The sequence below is a fragment of the Copadichromis virginalis genome, linkage group LG18 (genome assembly GCF_057382275.1).
Source record: "Copadichromis virginalis isolate Kocher_CV1m ecotype Utaka linkage group LG18, C_Virginalis_male_GT1.1, whole genome shotgun sequence".
Lineage (NCBI taxonomy): Eukaryota > Metazoa > Chordata > Actinopteri > Cichliformes > Cichlidae > Copadichromis > Copadichromis virginalis.
Genome location: NC_140635.1, coordinates 19,966,055 through 19,985,745, shown reverse-complemented (window position 1 = coordinate 19,985,745; position 19,691 = coordinate 19,966,055). Strand labels below are relative to the sequence as shown.

At 41.2% G+C, this 19,691-nt stretch overlaps 2 protein-coding genes across 2 annotated transcripts; both read left to right on the top strand.

Moving 5' to 3' along the window:
* The first annotated feature begins 930 nt into the window (after positions 1-930).
* On the top strand, positions 931-7,750 carry kncn (kinocilin). The gene is made up of 5 exons (XM_085438046.1): positions 931-2,459; positions 4,500-4,568; positions 4,665-4,736; positions 6,136-6,229; positions 7,452-7,750. Exons 1-5 carry the CDS (start codon positions 2,312-2,314, stop codon positions 7,519-7,521), a joined length of 453 nt encoding a protein of 150 aa, XP_085294172.1. The 5' UTR covers positions 931-2,311; the 3' UTR covers positions 7,522-7,750.
* Positions 7,751-9,168: 1,418 nt separating this feature from the next.
* Positions 9,169-12,790, top strand: tmem275a (transmembrane protein 275a). Its single transcript, XM_085439769.1, has 2 exons — positions 9,169-9,770; positions 10,536-12,790. The coding sequence occupies exon 2, from the start codon at positions 10,574-10,576 to the stop codon at positions 11,192-11,194; it is 621 nt and encodes a 206-aa protein (XP_085295895.1). The 5' UTR covers positions 9,169-9,770; positions 10,536-10,573; the 3' UTR covers positions 11,195-12,790.
* The last annotated feature ends 6,901 nt before the right edge of the window (positions 12,791-19,691 follow it).

Genomic DNA, 19,691 nt, shown 5'->3' with positions numbered 1-19,691 from the left:
GTGGCGGGTCAGGACTGTTTCGGTTTTGTTTGACAGCTACGTTCTGTTGTTCCAGGCGGCAGCGTTACGGTTGCCATGGTTACAGGGCGACGCTCTGCGTGTTTCCTGGGTGAGAGAGCGCTTTTTTGTTGTTGTTGTTGTTGTTGTGCTAAGCTAATAGGCAGAATGCAGAATGTAGCTTCATGGGCAGTGTAGTCCGTGCTGCAGGGAGAATGGACTGGTTATGTGTCTGTGAGCGAGGGAGGGAGAAAAAGGAGAGTCGAAAAGTACAAGTTGTCATCGAGCAAAAACGGGAGCTGGAAACATGTAAATATAATAATAACCACTGCAGCCAAGAAGAGTGCCTGACAAGCCCAGTTGTAAGTAAGCTATTAAAACTTGCTTTGTTGGTGTTTTCCTCTGAAACAATAAGTTCCGTTGGAGCAGCCTTTCAATGCCTCTCTCTGTCTCTCGCAAGCAGAGTTGACCCACACAACAAAGTAAAACAATTTTTCGGCTACGAGCCCCACACGGAACTGTATTAGTCAGAGGTCCCTTTACTACGGTTCGGAGCCGCGGACCTTCAGTAATAGTAATAAATCACACAACAATAGTACATTCACGTAGTTGTAAAATGCATGATAATATGTTAAGTAATCAAAAGTATTCAGAATACGTTACTCTCATTGAGTAACGTAACGGAATACGTTACAGAATACATTTTAGGGCATGTATTCTGTATTCTGTAATGGAATACATTTTAAAAGTAACCTTCCCAGCACTGCCAGCATGGAATTACAAAAAATAGCGAGGGCATAGCCTGACATATGAAACAGGAAAAGACCACCATGTAATCCCTTTATTTCAACAAAGTAACTGTATTCTGAACACCACAGTTACTCATATTTTGTATTTTAAATACGTAACGGTGGTACATGTATTCCGTTACTCCCCAGCACTGTCCATAGTGTATGGCCTTGCACCCTCTAAGAGCTCAGTTGACTCCAACCTCTCTGTGAATTGTATAATCAGAAAAGAAATACATGGACAATTGTGGTTATTTTCCCTAATGAATGATCAGATGTATACAGGACTCTGTATTATTATTCAGTTTGTTAGCCCATCAGAATCTGTAAACATCAGGAGGTTCAGGACTTCTAGTGCTTCTCTTTCTGCTGGGGGACAGCAAGAAAAAACAAATACCTTGAGCAGAAACTACATCTCTGTCCTTCAGAACTGCTCCTTCACTTTCTGCGACACCATGATGGGGATGTTTCATGAGTCTCTGGTGTAATGTGGCATTTTTATGTTCTGGTCTGCTGGGGGACGGATGACCCCAAAGGACTTGATAAATCTCTTTGGAAGGCTGGTTCACTCCTGGGGATTTGCAGCCCCTTGCAAGTTAGCTTGATTTTAAAGGTTGACATGCCACAAAGGCTGTCAAGAGTCATTATTGTCAGCCATTAATTGCTGTGTCACTAACACACACACACACACACACACACACACACACACACACACACACACACACACACACACACACACACACACACACATAGGACCCGCATTACCAGCATTGATTAAAAATACATGCAATCATCCAGAAAAGATGGAGTTTACTTTCTTAACAGTAAATGTGTCACAGTTTCTCTTCCACCCAGTATGCTCATTTGTTACCCTACTCACCGGTGTTAATCCTTCTAACCCCCTACCCACCCTTCCTCCCCCGTTGCCATGGATATGCTATTCCTATGGCAACTGCATGCCTTTGTGGATGGCTTCAGGCCCCCACCACATGGAGAACTCTCTGAACCTTTCATTACACATTCCCTTCAAGCTCACAGGCAAATCAGAAAAGTAGCGTAATCTAACTGTCTCTCTGTCACAGTTTCCTCTGTGCTGCCTTTGTAGTCATGCTGCCATACCTCGCCTTTAAGTTTCAGCATATTGCAACTCTACAAGACTTGTTAACAGTTTGAGAATTGCAATTAGGGTATTTGCTGCAGCCCTGATACTTGATGCCGGAGGACTATGATCAGATTTGTAGCATGGGTTTCACAGTCAAAAGAGTCAGAGCCACTAGTTTTCTAATTTTCTATGTCAATGGAAACCAGAGCTCTATCTTTAAAGATGCATGAGGTATCTTAAGAAACAGAATATAGTGACTGAGGCTTAACTAGAGAAAGTGTTTCTACATCATTGAGAGTGAAAGACGAAGCGGGGTGAGGCTCGGGGACATTAAAGTTGAGGGCCCAAGTTAAAGCAGAGCACAGTGTCGGGGCTCCACAGTGCATGTGGTGGGGGGAGCAGGCGGGGAGCATCCACGTGCTGAATGAACCCTGTCAGCACCGGAGAGTACCACGGGCTACGGGTAGGCTCAGCCCTGCTCAGCATTGTGGCGGGCTGCATCATCATTGGGGTATCCAGGGAATGCGATGCTGATGCAGTCGGAGGTATCTTCCTGGGAGCGGGGGGCCTCGGTGAGTGTGTCTTAAGATTTTATAGGTGATGCAGTTATAGGGAGGGTAATAAGCCGATTCTGGATATTTGGATTACATTTGTTTATTAAACCTGCTTTTTGCTATTGCTGTGTGTAACTTTTAACTTATGACATTTTTCAGGAGGTCATGACAGATCTGTTGTCTCTCATGCACTGCAGCCCTGAACTTTCATACAACAGAGGTTCATGCAAGAAATTTATAACTGAGTACAAAGTCCGTGTGATGTCCAACTACACACTTTTGAGAGAGCCCATATGATATGTTTGGCCTTCTCTGTGCCCCCCAGAATAACATATTATACACATCATTTGATACATATTAATACACATTATTAATACAATAATATTGGCTAAGGTTTTGCAAAATTAGTAGTTTTACTTCAGGTACTTTAAGCAGTTTTTGATGCTAAAACTTCTGCTATTACCACACAGTGTATTTTATTATGCTCTATTTCTGTGGCTTTCACATTTTTTTTAACCTTTTAACAGCCACCTGGTCATCTGGTGACCCATGTGGTGTTAGGGGTAGAGTCCAATCGATATATTGGCCAAGAGGCTCAAGTGGGAAAAGCCGTTAAAAGAAAAACTGTAGTGCCAAAATTTAAAATGCAACATTTCAGACAGTTTTCTGATTTAACATGTAGCATGTAGCTAAAATAAAATTCAACCCTGGCCCGGGAGGGTTTACCAGTGATACGTTGTATATTAAGAGGTTAAACAGAAGGTTTTAGGTAATAGTTGTATCTAAACATTATGGTGCGTCACCGGAGAGATTATTACACAGTGCATTTCTTTGTGAGTGAGTTAATTTGTTAATTCACTAAAAATCCAATTCAAGAAGGCCAAAAAAAGTGAGGGAGCGCACATTTATATCTCGCTGGAATATCTATTTTAAATGAAATGTCAAAAACTCAGGTGAAAGATCAGCGGTCAGTGTCAGTTTTCCATCCCTCATTCATTTGATACAGCGCTGTAACTGGAGCCAGCTGATAGCCAGAGGAACTGGGCTGCCAAGATAAAGGAGTGTCTTTACCGGTTTCCTGGAGAGAAGGAGCAAAAGGGCAGGGTTTTCAATCACAGGACGACGGCATCAGAGTGCATGCATAGTTAATGCAAAAAACATCCTCTCTGATGAGTTGATCATCTTTCAGTAACTAATTTGACTTTGTAATGTGCACTAAGAATCTGACAAATCAACACTGCGCACAGCCGCTTGACAGAAACATTCGCTTTGGCAGCATTTGTGCAGCTGAGTAGCATCTAATTATGTGTTTTGGGGCTTGTGTGCTGCGATGCTGCCTCCAACACATAGGCTGACTAATGAGTATGAACAGAGTGTTCTCAGCAGATTGTTTTTACTCCTTCCGCAGTTTCATGACATTTTAAGCACAAACATGCATCACAGCCACCCTCAGGACTTGCCGGGGGTGTAATGCCAGATCTTTTGGCTTATAGAGGGAAATCAATAACGTTTGAATTGGAGCACAGTGCCACAGAGAGGCACATGAGCCCAGCGGTTCAGATATTACTTTGTACTTTGAGTCGAACTGAACGAAACATCGCACACTGTAGCTGCTGCACTGAGAATAATCTGAAGGCTTTGTCGAGTGGATTTCAGTTTGGGAATAGATATTTCATCAAACAGCCTTATTGTTTCTCCGCAAAGTCTCCAAGTATGGAAACTTCTATTAAAAACTGTTATTTTTATGAGCCGTTAAGGCTCACGGGAGCAGGAGGCAGTGAGATTGCATTTCAAACAACTGAACAAAATAAATTACACTGATTGGTGTGAATTAGTCCATGCAGGTGATTGAATTTGTATTTTTTAATACACTATTACAATTTATGCCCATTTTTAATGAGGCTTCTCATTGCATCTGCAGCACCAAATGCTTTCCTCTCTCGTGGTGACAGTTATCTGCACTAACACTGCAGTAAATCTGCTGCTTTTCAACCATAAGGGAACTAGAGTAAAGCCAGGCCTTAATTAATAAATTTATTGGACTGTTATGCTTTCCAGGCCTGCTAATAGCAATCTACCCCTTCATAAAAGCTTGGCTGAACGTCAACCACATCCTTCCATCCTTTGGTAAGCAGTTTGATATATACCTGTATATTTTTCGATGCTATTATTTGTAAGTGTGTTCACGATAACAATAAAAGGCATTTTGGCTAAAATCCTCAGCGAACTTCAGAGTGCACCCCGCGCCTGCCAATCCTGCTCCTGATCAGCCAGTTGAGACACTGAGACGAGAAGGTGGGTGAAATGAAGGAGCGAGCCAGTGAGTTAATAATGCTATCGTATAACACTCAAAGGCACTTGATACTGATCTGCATTGAGTCTATGCGCCTTATTTGTTTGATAAAAACTCAGACACCTGTAGAAACACTGCAGTTGACAGCAGCGATGCAGATGTTGTGCTCAGGCTGTTATCAGAGAGAGCGCTTCAGCCATCTGTCTAATGTCTCACTGAGTGCGCTTAAAAAAAATAATATAATTTCCTTCTTTCCTAACTGCTTTTTTTTTCACTTAATTGTTAACAAATATGAGCCAGGGGAAACGTTTGTCTGCATACAGTTTTTGCGCTGTGCAGCCAACTGTGCATGTGTGCATGTTTGTGCTCCAGTGAAAGTAGGTTCATGTTTTTGACATGCTGACTTCAAACATGGAAACTATTACCAGACTGAGTGAAACATTTGCAAATTATGTGTTTTTGTTTCGTTTTATCAGTTTGAGTTAAATGTTGCATATTAAAACTTATTGAAATCATATGTGAAGGTCAAAATCACAGAAAGATTCAGGAGTGCCTGCATTCCCGTCCTAAAATTCCCTCTCTGAAGCTATATTCTTGCACTTAGATGAGCTGCTTATACCTACGCTTATGATCATAGGTTTACATGCGCACTGTCTTTTAACTTGACAAGGCCAAGGTCCGTTTACTTCTCAGTAGTCATCGCGATCACGATCATCTTTGCCAGCTTAAAATTTTTTTGTTTGATAGCACTCACTCCAAAGTCCAAAGGACTCCGTGAAGATCTAAGAAGGAGAATTGTAGATTTACACAAGTTGAAAAGGTCTCTTGGAGTGATTTCTAGACAACCACAGATTCCAACATAATCAGTTCAAGCAATTTTCATAAATGCAAGTTATTCGGATGTGTCAACATTGGAACTGGAAACTGCTGGAACACCAGTGTTACTGTTCAGTGAAGTGAGTGTTACGAGAACATGGACTGAGAGAGTGGTGACCAAGAAAGAAGCCCCGGGTCCAAAATCATCAACTTCAAGCTCGACGGAAAAGTACATGTACGCTGTACAATCATTCCAATCTGGAAAAAGAACAATTCAAAGAAATCATTAAAAGCCCAAACTACCATGATATTCATGCCCATGAGGAATGAATGATTGTATGTAAACTTTTAACCACACCTGTATCTGTTATTATCTTTTTAGTTTAAGTTAAGCGTTCATTTAAAACTATCTGCCTTAATTGTTAAGGCCCATGTTATATACATATATGTGACTATACAATCCAAATAAGTGTTTTCCCCTCTGTATAACCCTTCTCAGTATGATCTAGTGCTCATTGTTTCACATGCTAGTTAAACATGTACTGTTACACTTAATGCTTCCATGCTCTCTTGTTGTCTTGCCAGGGACTCACAGTCAGATTAATCTGGAACGGTCTAAGAGTCGTATGGGAACCTTTGTGGAGGCTGGAACAATAGCTGAAGCCAACCCGGATGAGGGGTCTGTCTCCTTTGATAATTATACATGATCAAAATAGGGATGTGAATGGTACCACAGTACAGCAGAAAGGCATTTCAATATACCTTATCTGTAATATAGTTCCTGTGACTGTAATGCTATGTTTCCTGGATATAAGAGTACTTTTAATTTCCTAAGCTTTGCAGTATGAATCACATTTTGCAGAAACTAGTCAGCATGTTGATAGACTTATAAGAATCTAATCTGGGAATGAATGGATCTTGGAAAAACTACAAAAACCTTTGAGAGCTGTGATAATACACAAGCCAGCAGCTCCATAGTAGTGCAGTATATCTCACATGCAGTACTATCGTGGGCTTTACTCAGAATCTTGATATGTACAGATCTGCTGTGTCGCCCGATTGGTAGTTCTTGTTGCTCTTTATGCCTTATATTAATTAACTGTTTGCTATTTTTAAAAATTATAATATAAACACTAAGGTGTTAAAGTAAGATCGAGAAAAAACACTGAAATGTTACTATGTGACAGTCTCACTGATGACATGCGCTACTTAGAGAATGTTGACTTCCTTTCAGCACTTCAGTCTCTACTTTTCCATTTGAATGACTTTCTAACTAGGTTTATCCAGACAGGTAAGGGTTACCTTTATTATTTCTGAGAGTTAAAGACATTTTTTTTTAAACCATAGCCAAACTGTCAAGAAAAGAATCAACAAAACGCCTTACATAATGACGTGGGGCTTTTTGTTGGCTGACTACAAGCAATTTAGAGGAGAATGGGGGGCTTTTGAAAGTGAACATTACCAAGTATCACCTCCTTTTCAAAGTCACTCACTTTTAATTTTGTTACTATGGCAATGGCGCTACCACATATATTTCAATCATGTCATCATGCATTTCATGCGCTGTCCTGTGTGACAACAAACAGACAGCAGAGTCTGCACTGACCTTCAAAACGAAGCAGTTTTTCAGGTCTTCACTGACATTTGTGAAAGAGAGTACTTTTCAATGTGTAGCATCTTGAAAGACAGACAACTGAAGTCACACTTCAGCACTATAGTCTCATTTAAACAAGAAAAACAAACCAGATAACACACTGATGCACTGTTTGGCTCAGTTATTTAACAGATGAGGAATTACGTAGTGCAGATCATCTAAAATCTCAGTTATATCAAGGAAAAGGTTTTAGTTCAGCGAACACAACGCAAGCCTCCCTCATGACTGATCCGTCTGTCTTTTGCAGGACTTCTGCGGACATGCCGGATGTCTTATCGAGACGGAAACTAAAGCCTTCAGATCAAGATCTGCCATGAGGTCATCACGTAGCAAGACTGGCCGCTCCATGTGAAGGAAGCCGGATGCAGAAGGTTGCAACTTCTGCAGAAGAAGTTTAATTTTTCTGTATTGATCTTCCTTCACACTTAGTACAAAAAAGTACTGCTGTGTAAATCTCTCTGCTGTGTAGATCTTTATAAATCTCGTTTTCCTGTTCATATGTGATATCAGCTCATCATGTTAGCTGAGATCACCTCATTATATATATATATATATATATATATATATATATATATATATATATATATATATATATATATATATATATATATATATATATATGTATATATAAAACAGCATGTCATCTAATAAACATCCAGAGATTGTGATCATTAGTGGAGTTTTTTTTCTATTTTACATCCTGACACTGAGTGAAGCAAATTAGGCCCAATAGTCCAACTCCTGTGCAGCTCCTCTAATCATGGTACAATGCTCTATGCCACCAATTATAAAATTATGACAGTCATTAAGCGATGATGGGTTTTGGATATTATTCAATTCCCCTGCATGTGATTTCCATGAGTAGCACACACACAAATAAATGAATGCACATACACACACGTGGCAACATCCATGGCGTGCACACAGTGACCTGCGACCCACCCACCCCCTCCGCAGTGAAACGTAATACATTGATATTCAGGACAGCACCGGCAGAAAGCGCAACAAAAAAAGTGTAACGTGCTGTGAGGCTGAATAATGCCGAGCTGTGTTCATGAGCTGTGCACAACAGGAGCCCCGAGGAGTCTGCGGTGCAGCTTGATTGTCAAACCTCAAATCACAACACCACAATCCCCCTGTGTCTGGGAGTTAGACAGTGGAGGAGCACGTAATGAACTGCATATACAAATATAGTCCATATTTTACAAGATAAGTAAATAACCTGGGTGGCAACAAGAAGGTTTAAACCCTTTTAAAACATTTAAAGGACTGTTTTGTTACTAACACACTTTTGCGGTCATGTATAGATTCAGTAGCTGCAAACTAGCTGACTTACTGCAAAGGTCGTGACCCTTTTGAGTTTTGATGACTCATCTTTTACCACAGCAAGCCAAAAGTTGGTCTAATAATAGCTATCCTCGATTTATTACCAGTTAATTTAGCTGATAGCCAACAATGTAGACACTGGATCATTATCATCATCATGAGCTACATGATCAAAAAAAGATCAAAATGAATAAACAAGTAAATATTTTAATAGAAAATATTCATATAAATAATATACAATAACAAATAGTCACGTAAGGAAATACAATATTTTTGCCTATTAAATTATAATATAAAATAATAGATAAACAAATAAATAAATATTTTAATAGAAAAATATTCTTATTGAATTATAGTAAAATAATAAATAGCTACATAAAATAATACAAAATTAATGAATATAATATTTTTTCTATTTTTCTATTAAATTATAATATTAAATTCTATTCTATTAAATTATAATATTAAATAAATAAATATTTTAACAGAAAAATATTCATATTGAATTATATTATAAAATAATACACAGCATAAATAAATAATAATTTTAGATAAAACATTTTTATATTCGAGAGAGCTGTGGAATAAATTAAAATCCTTTGCCTTTTTCAAGAATCAGCAACATTGCGGTGTGGGCTGAAGGCAGAGAGCAACAGCTTTCACCTTCATCACTCCCTCCTCCACTTGCACACTCGCTCGCGCACACAGGGGTGGCTCGGGAACGAGCTTCGCATCCAGCGGTCCGGCGACGGAGGGAATATGCTCAGTTCAGATATGAATGAATGAAAATATGACAGCTTCACACAGACAGAGATGTCTGGAACACCATTTCCGGTTCGGGCTGACCTGTCAGGTGTTACGTGCTGCTCGGTCCACATCTGGAGCAGCAGCGCGCGGTGTGTCTGCTCCTAAGAAATGCCATTTCACCTAAGTGATCTTCTGCCTGTTTCTTCTTCTTCTTTTTTTCCACTCTCGGATTTTATCTTGTCGGTCGCCTTGAATCGTGTGTGCGCGTGTATGTGTGTCTGTGCGTGTTTGCTTGAGCCAGTGATTGAAGGGCTTTCATGACTTGTGCCCTCAGGACTGTGAAGCCACGAGAACAGGATGAAAATCGTTCGTTTGGTGCTGATTCGCCCTTTCAGCGTCTCAGTTATTTCGCCCCTTAATTAGAAGACCGGTAACCGCGGTGAAAATCTGCTGATCAAACAATGGAAAGACCTTCAGTGCATCAACCTAAAGGGTGAGTGTCTCGCCCCTTCTTTCATGGTTTAATTTTTGCAGAAATGCAACATCAGTGGAAGTAAAGGCGCATTTAAACGCCTCTCAAGCAAAACCCGTTTTATAAACGTGCCAACTGCGATATATCACACATTTACAGACACATATTTACAAAAATATATTTTTCACACATCCCCTCTGCTTAGGTCTCCTGTCTGCTCTTGAATGGGTGCATGCTGGAATGAAAGGGCTCATTTGATTGCAACTAAACACTCACAGCCTTTCCTCTAGTGGCTTGGGTGGCATGAATGAAGCAGCTGCACGGTGACTGTACACAGTTTAAGAGAAAATAAATAGAGATGCCATCTTAAAGACATGTTATTAAGTACCACTGAGGATTTTTCTTAATGGGCTCATGCTTCCCTTTTTTTTAACGGAGCTTATTTTAGGCCATCTAGAGTGAATTGCCCGTCCATGCGGCTGTTGTACAGGTGCTGTTTAGATCCTTTTTTGTTTTTTTAAACAGTGTAATTGATTTAGGAAGATTTCAGTGGCCAGCTGTCTTCACATGTTATGCAGGTGTCACCAATAGATGACCACTACCTGAGTGCTGCTCACTCAACTTTTTACAATCTGTTCTCATGTCTGTATTCTGTAGGTGTAGCAGCACAATGAGGTGACAGATCAAAGCTCACTGATTGACAGAGCTTTTCTACATGTGCACACCAGTGCCATTGTAATGACTTAAAAAAGCTTATTTTCCTTTATTTTGTGTATCTACAAAAAGATAGAAGATAGAAAGCCAGAGAGCCTGGAGGGGAAACCATGGTCATCGCTGATAGAAACACCGGCACCCCTGTGCCTAAAAAGGAGCCCCAGAAGAAAAGGAAGTCTCGCCCTCATGGCCTGCCCTCTCCGGCACTCTGCTGTGCTTGTGGCCTATGCATCATGCTGGCTGGACTCAACATCACCCTGGTGGGAGCATTCGCCTTCAGCACACTGATGCCTTCTGCCAACCCCCCAATCATCATCGGACCTATCCTGCTGCTGGTGGCCTTTTCCTTTTTCGGAGCGTGTTGCGTGTGCAGTCGACTCCCGCCTCCACACAGCTCACGAAGGTCCAAGGTTGGGGGCAGAGGGGCTGGCTTGATGGGACACGGCGGGCAGGCTGGCGGGGCAGCGTTTGAAATAGAGACCAGCGAGCACACGCTGCAGGACACTACAGCTGTGCAGCTGAGCCCCACATCCTCCCCTGCATCATCCCAGGCATCCAGCTCAGAAAAAGAGGCTCCTGATGCTGATGCAGCCCTGCCGGGACCTTGCAAGCTCTTCACCATGGAGACAAACGGCCCGTCTTGTGTTTCTGCCACCGCAGTCTACTCAACCTCCGCAGCAGCAGGAGGGGAGGTGAAGCTCAACCTACCACGTGAAGAAGTGGTCATCTAGCAGGGCAGAAACTCTTAGTCTATGCTAGTAGTGTAAATATCCTTCTGGGCAGAGGGGCTGCTGGGTGTGATTGTATTCTCTAGTTTACGTACTGCCATATTTCTAGTTGTGAAAAGGTGTCAAAAGTTACACTTTTATTTATTCATTTATTTACTTTCTTGCCGTGCCAACTGGTAAATAGCATGCAAGTATTTGTGGATCAAAGGTTTCGGAATTCAAATTCCTACCTCTCTCGTGTCGTTTTCTTACAGGTCTTTGTTTTTAACGTGGGGCATTATGAACTGATTTCATGAAGAAGTCAAAGAGTCTGAAACCTTAAACACTCTTTTTCACTCTTGTTCTGATTAATGGAAACCTCAACTCTCAGCAGTGACTTTAGAGGGCTAACTAACAAAAAAGACTAAACATCTGATTATTTATTTCTTCTGAAAACTTTACACGTGAAAGGTCAGTAGCTAAACTGGACGGAAACGCATTTAATGACATTTGGCATTTTGTGTGCCATGCTCAGTGCTCAGCTTGTTTTGGGGGTGTAAGCTATTATAGTTCATACATGTGCCAAAGCAATATTCCCTTGAAATGCAAAGGGATTGCACCACACAATAGCCAATTGCAATGTATACAGGTGTAACTATATACAGTGTCGTTCGAAGTCATTATTTCTGTAGTTTGATGTAACGAATACCATCATCAATGCTGTGAATATTATGTTTCTCTCTTTTCATCTGGCGGTTTATAACATGTTAAACTTTTAATCGAAGGCAACCCCATCAGTTTAAGGTCATGTTGATCAGAGCTTTACTCGGTAGTTCCTAATGCAGTCGGAGCAAGGATTTCTTTCTCCTCTTACTCAGCGTGCATTTCATTACTTTTTTAGAGTGCTATAAGAGCATCTTTTCTAAATGTGAACAAAGGAATTTCACAGGAGATGTTTTCCTCCTATGGACCTAACATTGACAGCACTGGAAAGCCAAGAAGTTTAGATATTCCAATTATATAAAATGCATCTGTTCCCCGTCACTGTGATGGCTTCATGTCAGTTTAAATCTGCCTAGTAGACATTCAACCCCTGATTTCCTTTGAAAGGAAAAGTTGCCTTAGACTGAGATATCAGGATCAAACTAATGAGGGCTATAAAAAAGTGCACAACAGCAGTTTTCTGCGGAAAGCCTTTGTTTGGCTCCAGATTTCTATTCAGCATTGATAAGAAAGACTCAGTGATTTTGTGTTTTTTTGTGTTATAAATGCATGCAGGATGTGCTCAGAAGTCTGTATGAGGTAGCAGTTGCATACATACAGACAAACAGACACTGTTTGACATTTTTTAAAAAAAAGCCAGTTGGTGTTCCTTCAGAGTTCGCCTCTGATGCTAAATTAGAGTGTCAAGCTTAATTTTGCATGCTCAGAAAATGGGTTACGGGAATGCAAACACCCTGATGTGAATGATTAATGTTGTCTGTGTGTTTTAAATTGTGTAGCACCTATAGAAAATGTGAAACAAAAAAAACATGTAAAGGATAGAATATTTTTGTCAAGACTCTAATTTAAAGGACCCTAACCCAATGTGATTTCTTTAAAAGGCATAAATAAAAAGGCTCTTTCTGTAAAAAATACTTTTCAAGTTTATATTTCTTGTGTAGTCTTTTTCCACTAAAAATGACCTGCATTACTGTTAATATAGTAATTATAACAATTGGTTTTTTTTTTTAAAGTTTATGGCACATTTGAAAATAGAGGTGAGTGTCCACCCCAGTTTCCTTGCTTGTTTTATTTTTCCCAGCAGCAGTGCAAAGCCTGAAGACACCCAAATTACGCTGGTAAAGAACAGGGGGTCAAATCTGCAAGCTTTTGCGTTATTTACCTTTTTTTGTGGTTAAATTCTGTCAGTTGACTAATTGATTGAATAACTGAGTGTTTCAGTCAGGCAGCCTGGCTGAAAATCTGCTGTGAAGAACCAGAAATGTTGCATCTACCCAAACACATTAGATCAAGATGGCCTTGAGTGAAGAACTCCATATGAGGTCCATCTGGCTCTTCTGCTAAGTGTTTGCGTATGCGCTCAAAGCTGCTACCACTGGAGGTCGCTACAACCACATGTGTGCGTTTCAGTGAGGTTACGGAAAAGCGGCTGTCATTTTACAACAAGCCAAGAGATGTCAGTCGCTCATAACAAGCCTCTCCTGTGGAAATCACACTAACCAGTCTTATAGTGGGTTATATTTAAGTGAATTTGAATCCACATAAAAATTACTGGCATTCAAAGATCAGTAGAGGAAGCTGTCACAAATGTCTGCAGTCTCCATCATATTCCTAGAAAGAGTATGAAAATGTGACAAGAAACTGTTTTTGGCAATCTCACCTGATAATCACCTCTAATCAGGGTAGCAGACCATCGCTTGCCCCCACTCCCGTTTTGTACACACAGGATGATCAAGGCACAAATCTGGGGTGCTCTACTTTCCGTGGAAGCTCACAGATGACAAAATAGACCCAGGATGTTTTCCTCAGACTCCAAAAGCGACTCAATACCTCTGCTAAATTCCTGATACAGTGAGTCTTGGGTTGTCAGCACCACTAATGAAACCCTAAAGAGATTTTGAGGCATTAGTATGTAGCAAAAATAAAAAAAATCTCATTATACTTTGGTTTTCTAATAAATGCATTTCGAATGATGCACCGACACATACGTTTACAGTGACAGTGAAGTAAAGTGCTGGAAAGAGTTTGAAGCAGCAGATGCTTGGTTGAGGCTGGTCACAGTTACTGGATGAACCAGACGAGGACTTCGGCCAAGACGTCGTGTCAGTCATGCATCGACTGCGTATAATGGGATTCTGTGATTAAACCTGCGGCAGAACAGTTGGTATATTGCAAAAACATGAAAACCACTCCAGGTTTATGTTGTCCCAAACATTTCCCTCGGACCTCTGTCAAACATGTTCCCAGCATCTTCTGCCTCTTGGCCTGGAGTGAAGAGACTTGTATAACACGTTAAACCTTTATCCACCTGAAGGCTGGAAGATTTACCACCTTTTGAAGGTGAATGGGTTTGTGGCAAAGCTGCAGGCTGAGTAGAAATATTCACATTTTTATGGCCTGTGGGGGCAAAGTTCAGGAATGGGACGGTCACGTTAACTGCACTAGTTCAGCTTACATGCCATGAAAAAAACAAATGGATATCACCCTTTGACCCTTGAAGTCACCTGTGTCCACACAGACTGCTTTTAAAGTCATTTTTATAGTGATTAAAGCCGTGATTTCCTCAACATAGTCAATGTCCACTGTAATATGGGGAGGCTATAAAAAGTGGATCATTTTCGTTTGGGGTTTTCATCACCAGCCAGATAGTGGTTTTACAGCTCCACAGTATAAGAAGGAAGTCTTCCTTATTGCTGAAATCAAGATATAATTCTTGGACAGATTTTGCATCAGTGCTTCGTACCAGATTAGGGGTAATGATAAACACCCTTAGCAGACACATCGCCTTCAGCCTGTGACCTGGATTTCTTTCTTCTTCTTTTTTTCCATCCTGCATGTGTACCTTGTGACTGCTGACTTTTGCTTTATCAGAATAAAGCAGTATGTCTAAAGTCTGTCAGAAAGCTGAAGTGAAAGAACATTCATAGAAGCAGAGGCACACAGTAAACAAGTGGTAGTAAATGTTGACACATTGTGAAACATTGCTTTGTTTCCACTGTGATAAACTGTGAGAACACATCCATTGCCAGCTGCTTTCTTTCAGCTCCGCTGTGTGTTGGTATGTCAAATATTAAGCGAGCACAGTAAAAATGTAACTGTTTCCCCTCACAAACATCAACCAGACCAATACTGATTGTTAGTGATGCTAAAACGAGGCAGGACTGCTGAGCATACACAGCTGACCTCAGACGAAGCCTTCGTCTTCTTCCTCATCATGACAAGATGTGGCACAGCGATAAAACAGCTTTTGCACACACTCGTGCTCACACCTGCAAAACACAAGCGTCCCATCCGCTCCAAACCAGAGCGTGGCGGATCCTGATGCACTGCTCGTGCGCTCCCGCGTGGATGTGCTTGTGCATGGGAAGGCTCTCAGTTGAATGAGTCGGCAGAGGAGAGGGAAAGGAGGGTGTAATCAAGCTGAAAAGATTAGGGGAAGACGAGCTGCTGAGGATCTATGAGAACAGACATCGGTTATATAACCCTAACCCAGTTCGCTCCGCTTCCAAAAGACAGACAGGGAGGGAGGAGAGGGAAGATGGAGGAGCTGGGTGAACCCTTGTGTTTAGACTAAAATGAACCAGGAGGGTGGTTATTTTCATAAGGATGAAAATGCATGTTGAATTCTTATTATTCTCCATGTCAATAATGATATCACAGACTGCTCTTTCAGAATATAAAGCAATCAGGTTTAATGCAGGAGAAAATGATGACTTTTGCTGCTGGCCACCTTCAAAGGTTCAGTTAGTCCACTTGAGAAAATACTTCAGGCCTTGTGCAACCTTGCAAGTCAAGTGTTTACTGAAGATTGTGCACTGAGTACCTTTCAGCATGTGATTTAACGTGAAAACATATCAAAGTTGACTTTATTCTCGGTGCTGATAGGATAAGGTTGTTTTGGTTCTCCAAGTGCGTTGTATGGGCGGGCCTCGTGACTGCCTGGCTGTTTCAGTTGGTCTCCAACAGGAATAGTCCGAGGGCGACACGGAGAAGAAAGCGCCTCACAGATCAGGGGGCAAAGATACAGCAGATTTTCATCAAAACTGACGAGGGTCCTAATAGTAATGCCGCAGTGTTCTGCATACCAATGACCCTGACAATGGCTCCATTGCTGTTCTTAACTCCTCCATTCACCCCTCAGTAAATGGCAGCATATTCAAGTGGCCGGGGCTGTTACATAACCTGGCTTTTCACAAATCTACGTGGGCCCTGGCAAAAAGGAAACGTACACAGTAGTAGGAGCACGGCGCAGTACTGGGAAGAAGAACAAAACAAAGCACAGCAACTCTAGTGACGAGCAGAACGCGCGTGAAAAGCATCAGTGCAGAAGCAGTCAAATCAATCATTCTCTCCTATATCCAGCCATTAACAAAGCCAATCAATGCTGCTTTCACTTGCTTCAGTAATGCTTGGCTGCTATGGTAAAATGGTAAATGGTCTGTATTTGTATAGCGCTTTACTTGGTCCTAAGGACCCCAAAGCGCTTTACACTATACACAATCATCCACCCATTCACACACTCACTGTCCAAGGTATGCACACAGCTTGGACAGTGTCTCTTTACCTCCGGTATGGGTCTTTGAACTGTTCTGTGAATGTTATCCTTTAGCCTGCGATCGACTGTTTAACCAAGCAGATCAATAGACAAACTGAAAATAGAACAGTGCTGTGTGTGCATGCTGATATTTAAGGCTGATTACTCTGCAAATATTCAACTCATGGGTCATGCAAGTCAAAATAACACACTGTGGTGATATTCACGTGCTGTCTAGAGCTCTGCGAGCACTGCACCCCCGGTGTCACGTGAGAATACAGTCTGTATTTAAGGATTATGTTTAATGAGACAGCTAACATGCTCTGGTTACAGAACAGAATGGGCCAAGTGAATACTGTATTGGGATGTCCTGGGGTGCAAAAAAAATGGCTGGTAAACAACATGTGGTACCGCTTGTTTCCAGCAGAGGCCCCTCTTTTTAAAAGAAATGCAGACGATGAAAAACACCACTCTCCCCAGCAGACTGCTTCAGACCGGTTTCTCTGCTCTACATTTGAGTGTCACTGTCAAACTCCATAAATCAACATTAGACTGATGTCAGCTTATTTTTTCAGTGTTTGCCACATCTTATTGTTTTATACGCAGCAGTTAAGGTTGCATAAAAGGGAACTGCCCTCATGGCTTTCTGCAGTACAGGCAATCTTCTGGCCTTAGAGTCAGTGCAAACTGCTACTTGTACATTGATCGCAGCATGTTGTTAGGTCTGTTTTGTGGCTTTGTAATGCTTTGTTAATGAGGGTCATTTCACCGGAGAAAGGATGAGAGGTATTTTTCTGATTACCTGTGCAATGTCTACTGTGCCACTTAATTATATATTGCATGAAATAATGATGACATGATTAGTGAGAGGACACTTTTTGTTTGGGGGAGGGGGGGGGAATCATCCTTGTTTAAATTATAAATTAGAGTCATGTTTTGGGTATCAGATATTCTCTTGATCATCTGTAAATAAATACTGACAAGCTGATCTTTGGAGCACATGGCACAGTACTGACCAACAACCACCACCTCAGCGAGTCAAAGACACTTTCCTGAAGGAACAAAAGGCCTGATTTAGTAGCTTGCTGGTATATGTAGACACTGGCCACCTGTGGAGGAGTTGAAGCCATTTTCAGTGAGCGTCCGGCAGGCTGGTTTTTCTTGCAGAGAATCCGTTTGCCATGGCAGCGGCTATCGGCACACACGGCACTGTGGGGGTGGCCGATCTGTGTCAGCACTCATTAACATCCACCGCCTTAGTGGAAGCCTCTTCCAGGACTCCTTTAGAAAGAAATAAAAGAGAGATGCTTTACACTTTAATGACTTTCCCACAGTGGCTCTCCAAAACAACAGCTTCCCTTAAATTGCTGGGCACTGGCTGGAGGAGAGTCCACACTGCTCAACAGAGAAAAAAAAATACAGAGTCCACTGTCTGTCCACTCTGCAAAGCCAGCCAAAAGGAGGGAATAATCAGATCTTTATCTGGTATGAGGCCTACAGGGGACAGCCTCAGTATTGTCCCTACTGCCCTCCCTCCATTCGGTTGTTCCTCTGGATCTATCACAAGATCTTGTTGAGATACCCTCACAACCCAGACTAAGGTTTGTGCATCTACTTGTTCCAACCAAGCAGCTGGTGGCCGGCCACTTTAAAGCAAATATTTGAGGCATCAGTGTGTTCTCAGTTTTAATTTAATTACAGTCTTTTACCAGGTACTTGGCCTCATTTGGATCTTTACTTGGCAAGTTTGTAAAAGTAAATATGATTTACGTGGCTTCCTTTGCTCACGCGACCACTCTGTCCTTCCAAAAAATGCTGTTCTGTTTTATTGGAACTGACTGTTGACAAAGCAACTGATTACCAAGAGCGTGATACTGATAGTATAACACTGCGAACAGACTATGAATATTGACTGTAAGTGGGAACGGTAAACTAATGTCAACCATAGTTACTTCAACAGAATTCACATGTCAGCTTCACAAGATCACAGTTGTTTTCAAAGCCAGTTACGTAGCCACTGAGATGTGTGAAGTTATGCAGTCTTGGTTCATTTCTCCAGGGACTTAATGAAAATAGCATAAACAGGTATTTTTAAACTATTAAAACATGAGTCTGTTGACAGCGATTATGCTGATCTCGTCACATATTTCCCATAATTATGCAAAACCCTCCTGACACTCTGAAACACTGATATATTAGTACGAATACTGCATGCCCAGTTCCTACACTGCTGAGAAAAGATGTGGTTCATATTGTAACTAAGTGGCTGATAGAAATGTACATTACATTTTTTTCATCCATAAATGAGATGTTTTTGCTCTGAAATTAAAACTATAGAAGTTATAAGGTGTTATAGATGCATGAAAGTTAAAAAACAGGCCATGTTACCCCATGGTTAGGTGGTTGCTAAGCAATGTGAAGCGATCAGTATGTGTCATGCATAATTCAGCGTTTGCTAATATAAATAAAATGCTACTGTCATGAAATCAAACACAATATGATGCTTTTATAAGGTGATACAAGTGGATAAATCCAAAGAATGTGTCCTTTTAGCTCACTGCTAGTTAGTTGTATAACATCTCAACATCTGATATAGACAAGAACCCTGCAGAGGCCTAAGATGTACCTAAGATTCCAACTTTGGGAGTTCAACCCCTTATCATTATTATCATTGTAATAAAAAGTCAGTAAGATTAGTCACTGGCTGATTAAAAGGACAGAGAGTAAGTGGTTGGAGAAAGAGAGGTTTTTCTGCTTCTGTTAAACTGTTTTACTTCTCGTTTGTTCATTCCCATAGTTACACTGTTGATGATTCAGCTTCAAAATCCACATGGTCATTTTTGTGTGGTCATAACTGACGCATGGGCTAAAGTTTAACAAGTTAACAATGTTAATTTTAGGCATGACTTTGAGTGGATAGTTTCTGTCTTTCAGTTGTGTGCCCTATCTAAAGCATGTCAGCAAGCAAAGCCCTGTTAAAGTGGATTACAGCTAGTGATGGCATGTATAATAAAACATAATCTCCTCCCCTCCCCCCATAGCTGTAACTCCTTGGTCAGCTTGTGGTGTGTATCTGTGTGCACTACAATCTATTACATATGTGCTCTCTGCAAGCTTTCTTTTAAAACAAGGGGAGTCACAGAACATGCAGGGCACTGCAGTGAAACAACCTACAGCTACAAAGCAACCTTACATCTGCCACATCATTAAGTAAGCTGCTGGTGAGTCACCTTTAAATCTGTCATCCAAAACAACCTATGATGG

Bases quoted from the DNA above. Each gene is read 5' to 3' on its own strand.
- kncn (XM_085438046.1), top strand. From the start codon at position 2,312: ATGAACCCTGTCAGCACCGGAGAGTACCACGGGCTACGGGTAGGCTCA. The intron at 2,460-4,499 runs GTGAGTGTGTCT...TATGCTTTCCAG, and splicing joins CCTGGGAGCGGGGGGCCTCG to GCCTGCTAATAGCAATCTAC. The intron at 4,569-4,664 runs GTAAGCAGTTTG...TAAAATCCTCAG, and splicing joins CCACATCCTTCCATCCTTTG to CGAACTTCAGAGTGCACCCC.
- tmem275a (XM_085439769.1), top strand. From the start codon at position 10,574: ATGGTCATCGCTGATAGAAACACCGGCACCCCTGTGCCTAAAAAGGAG.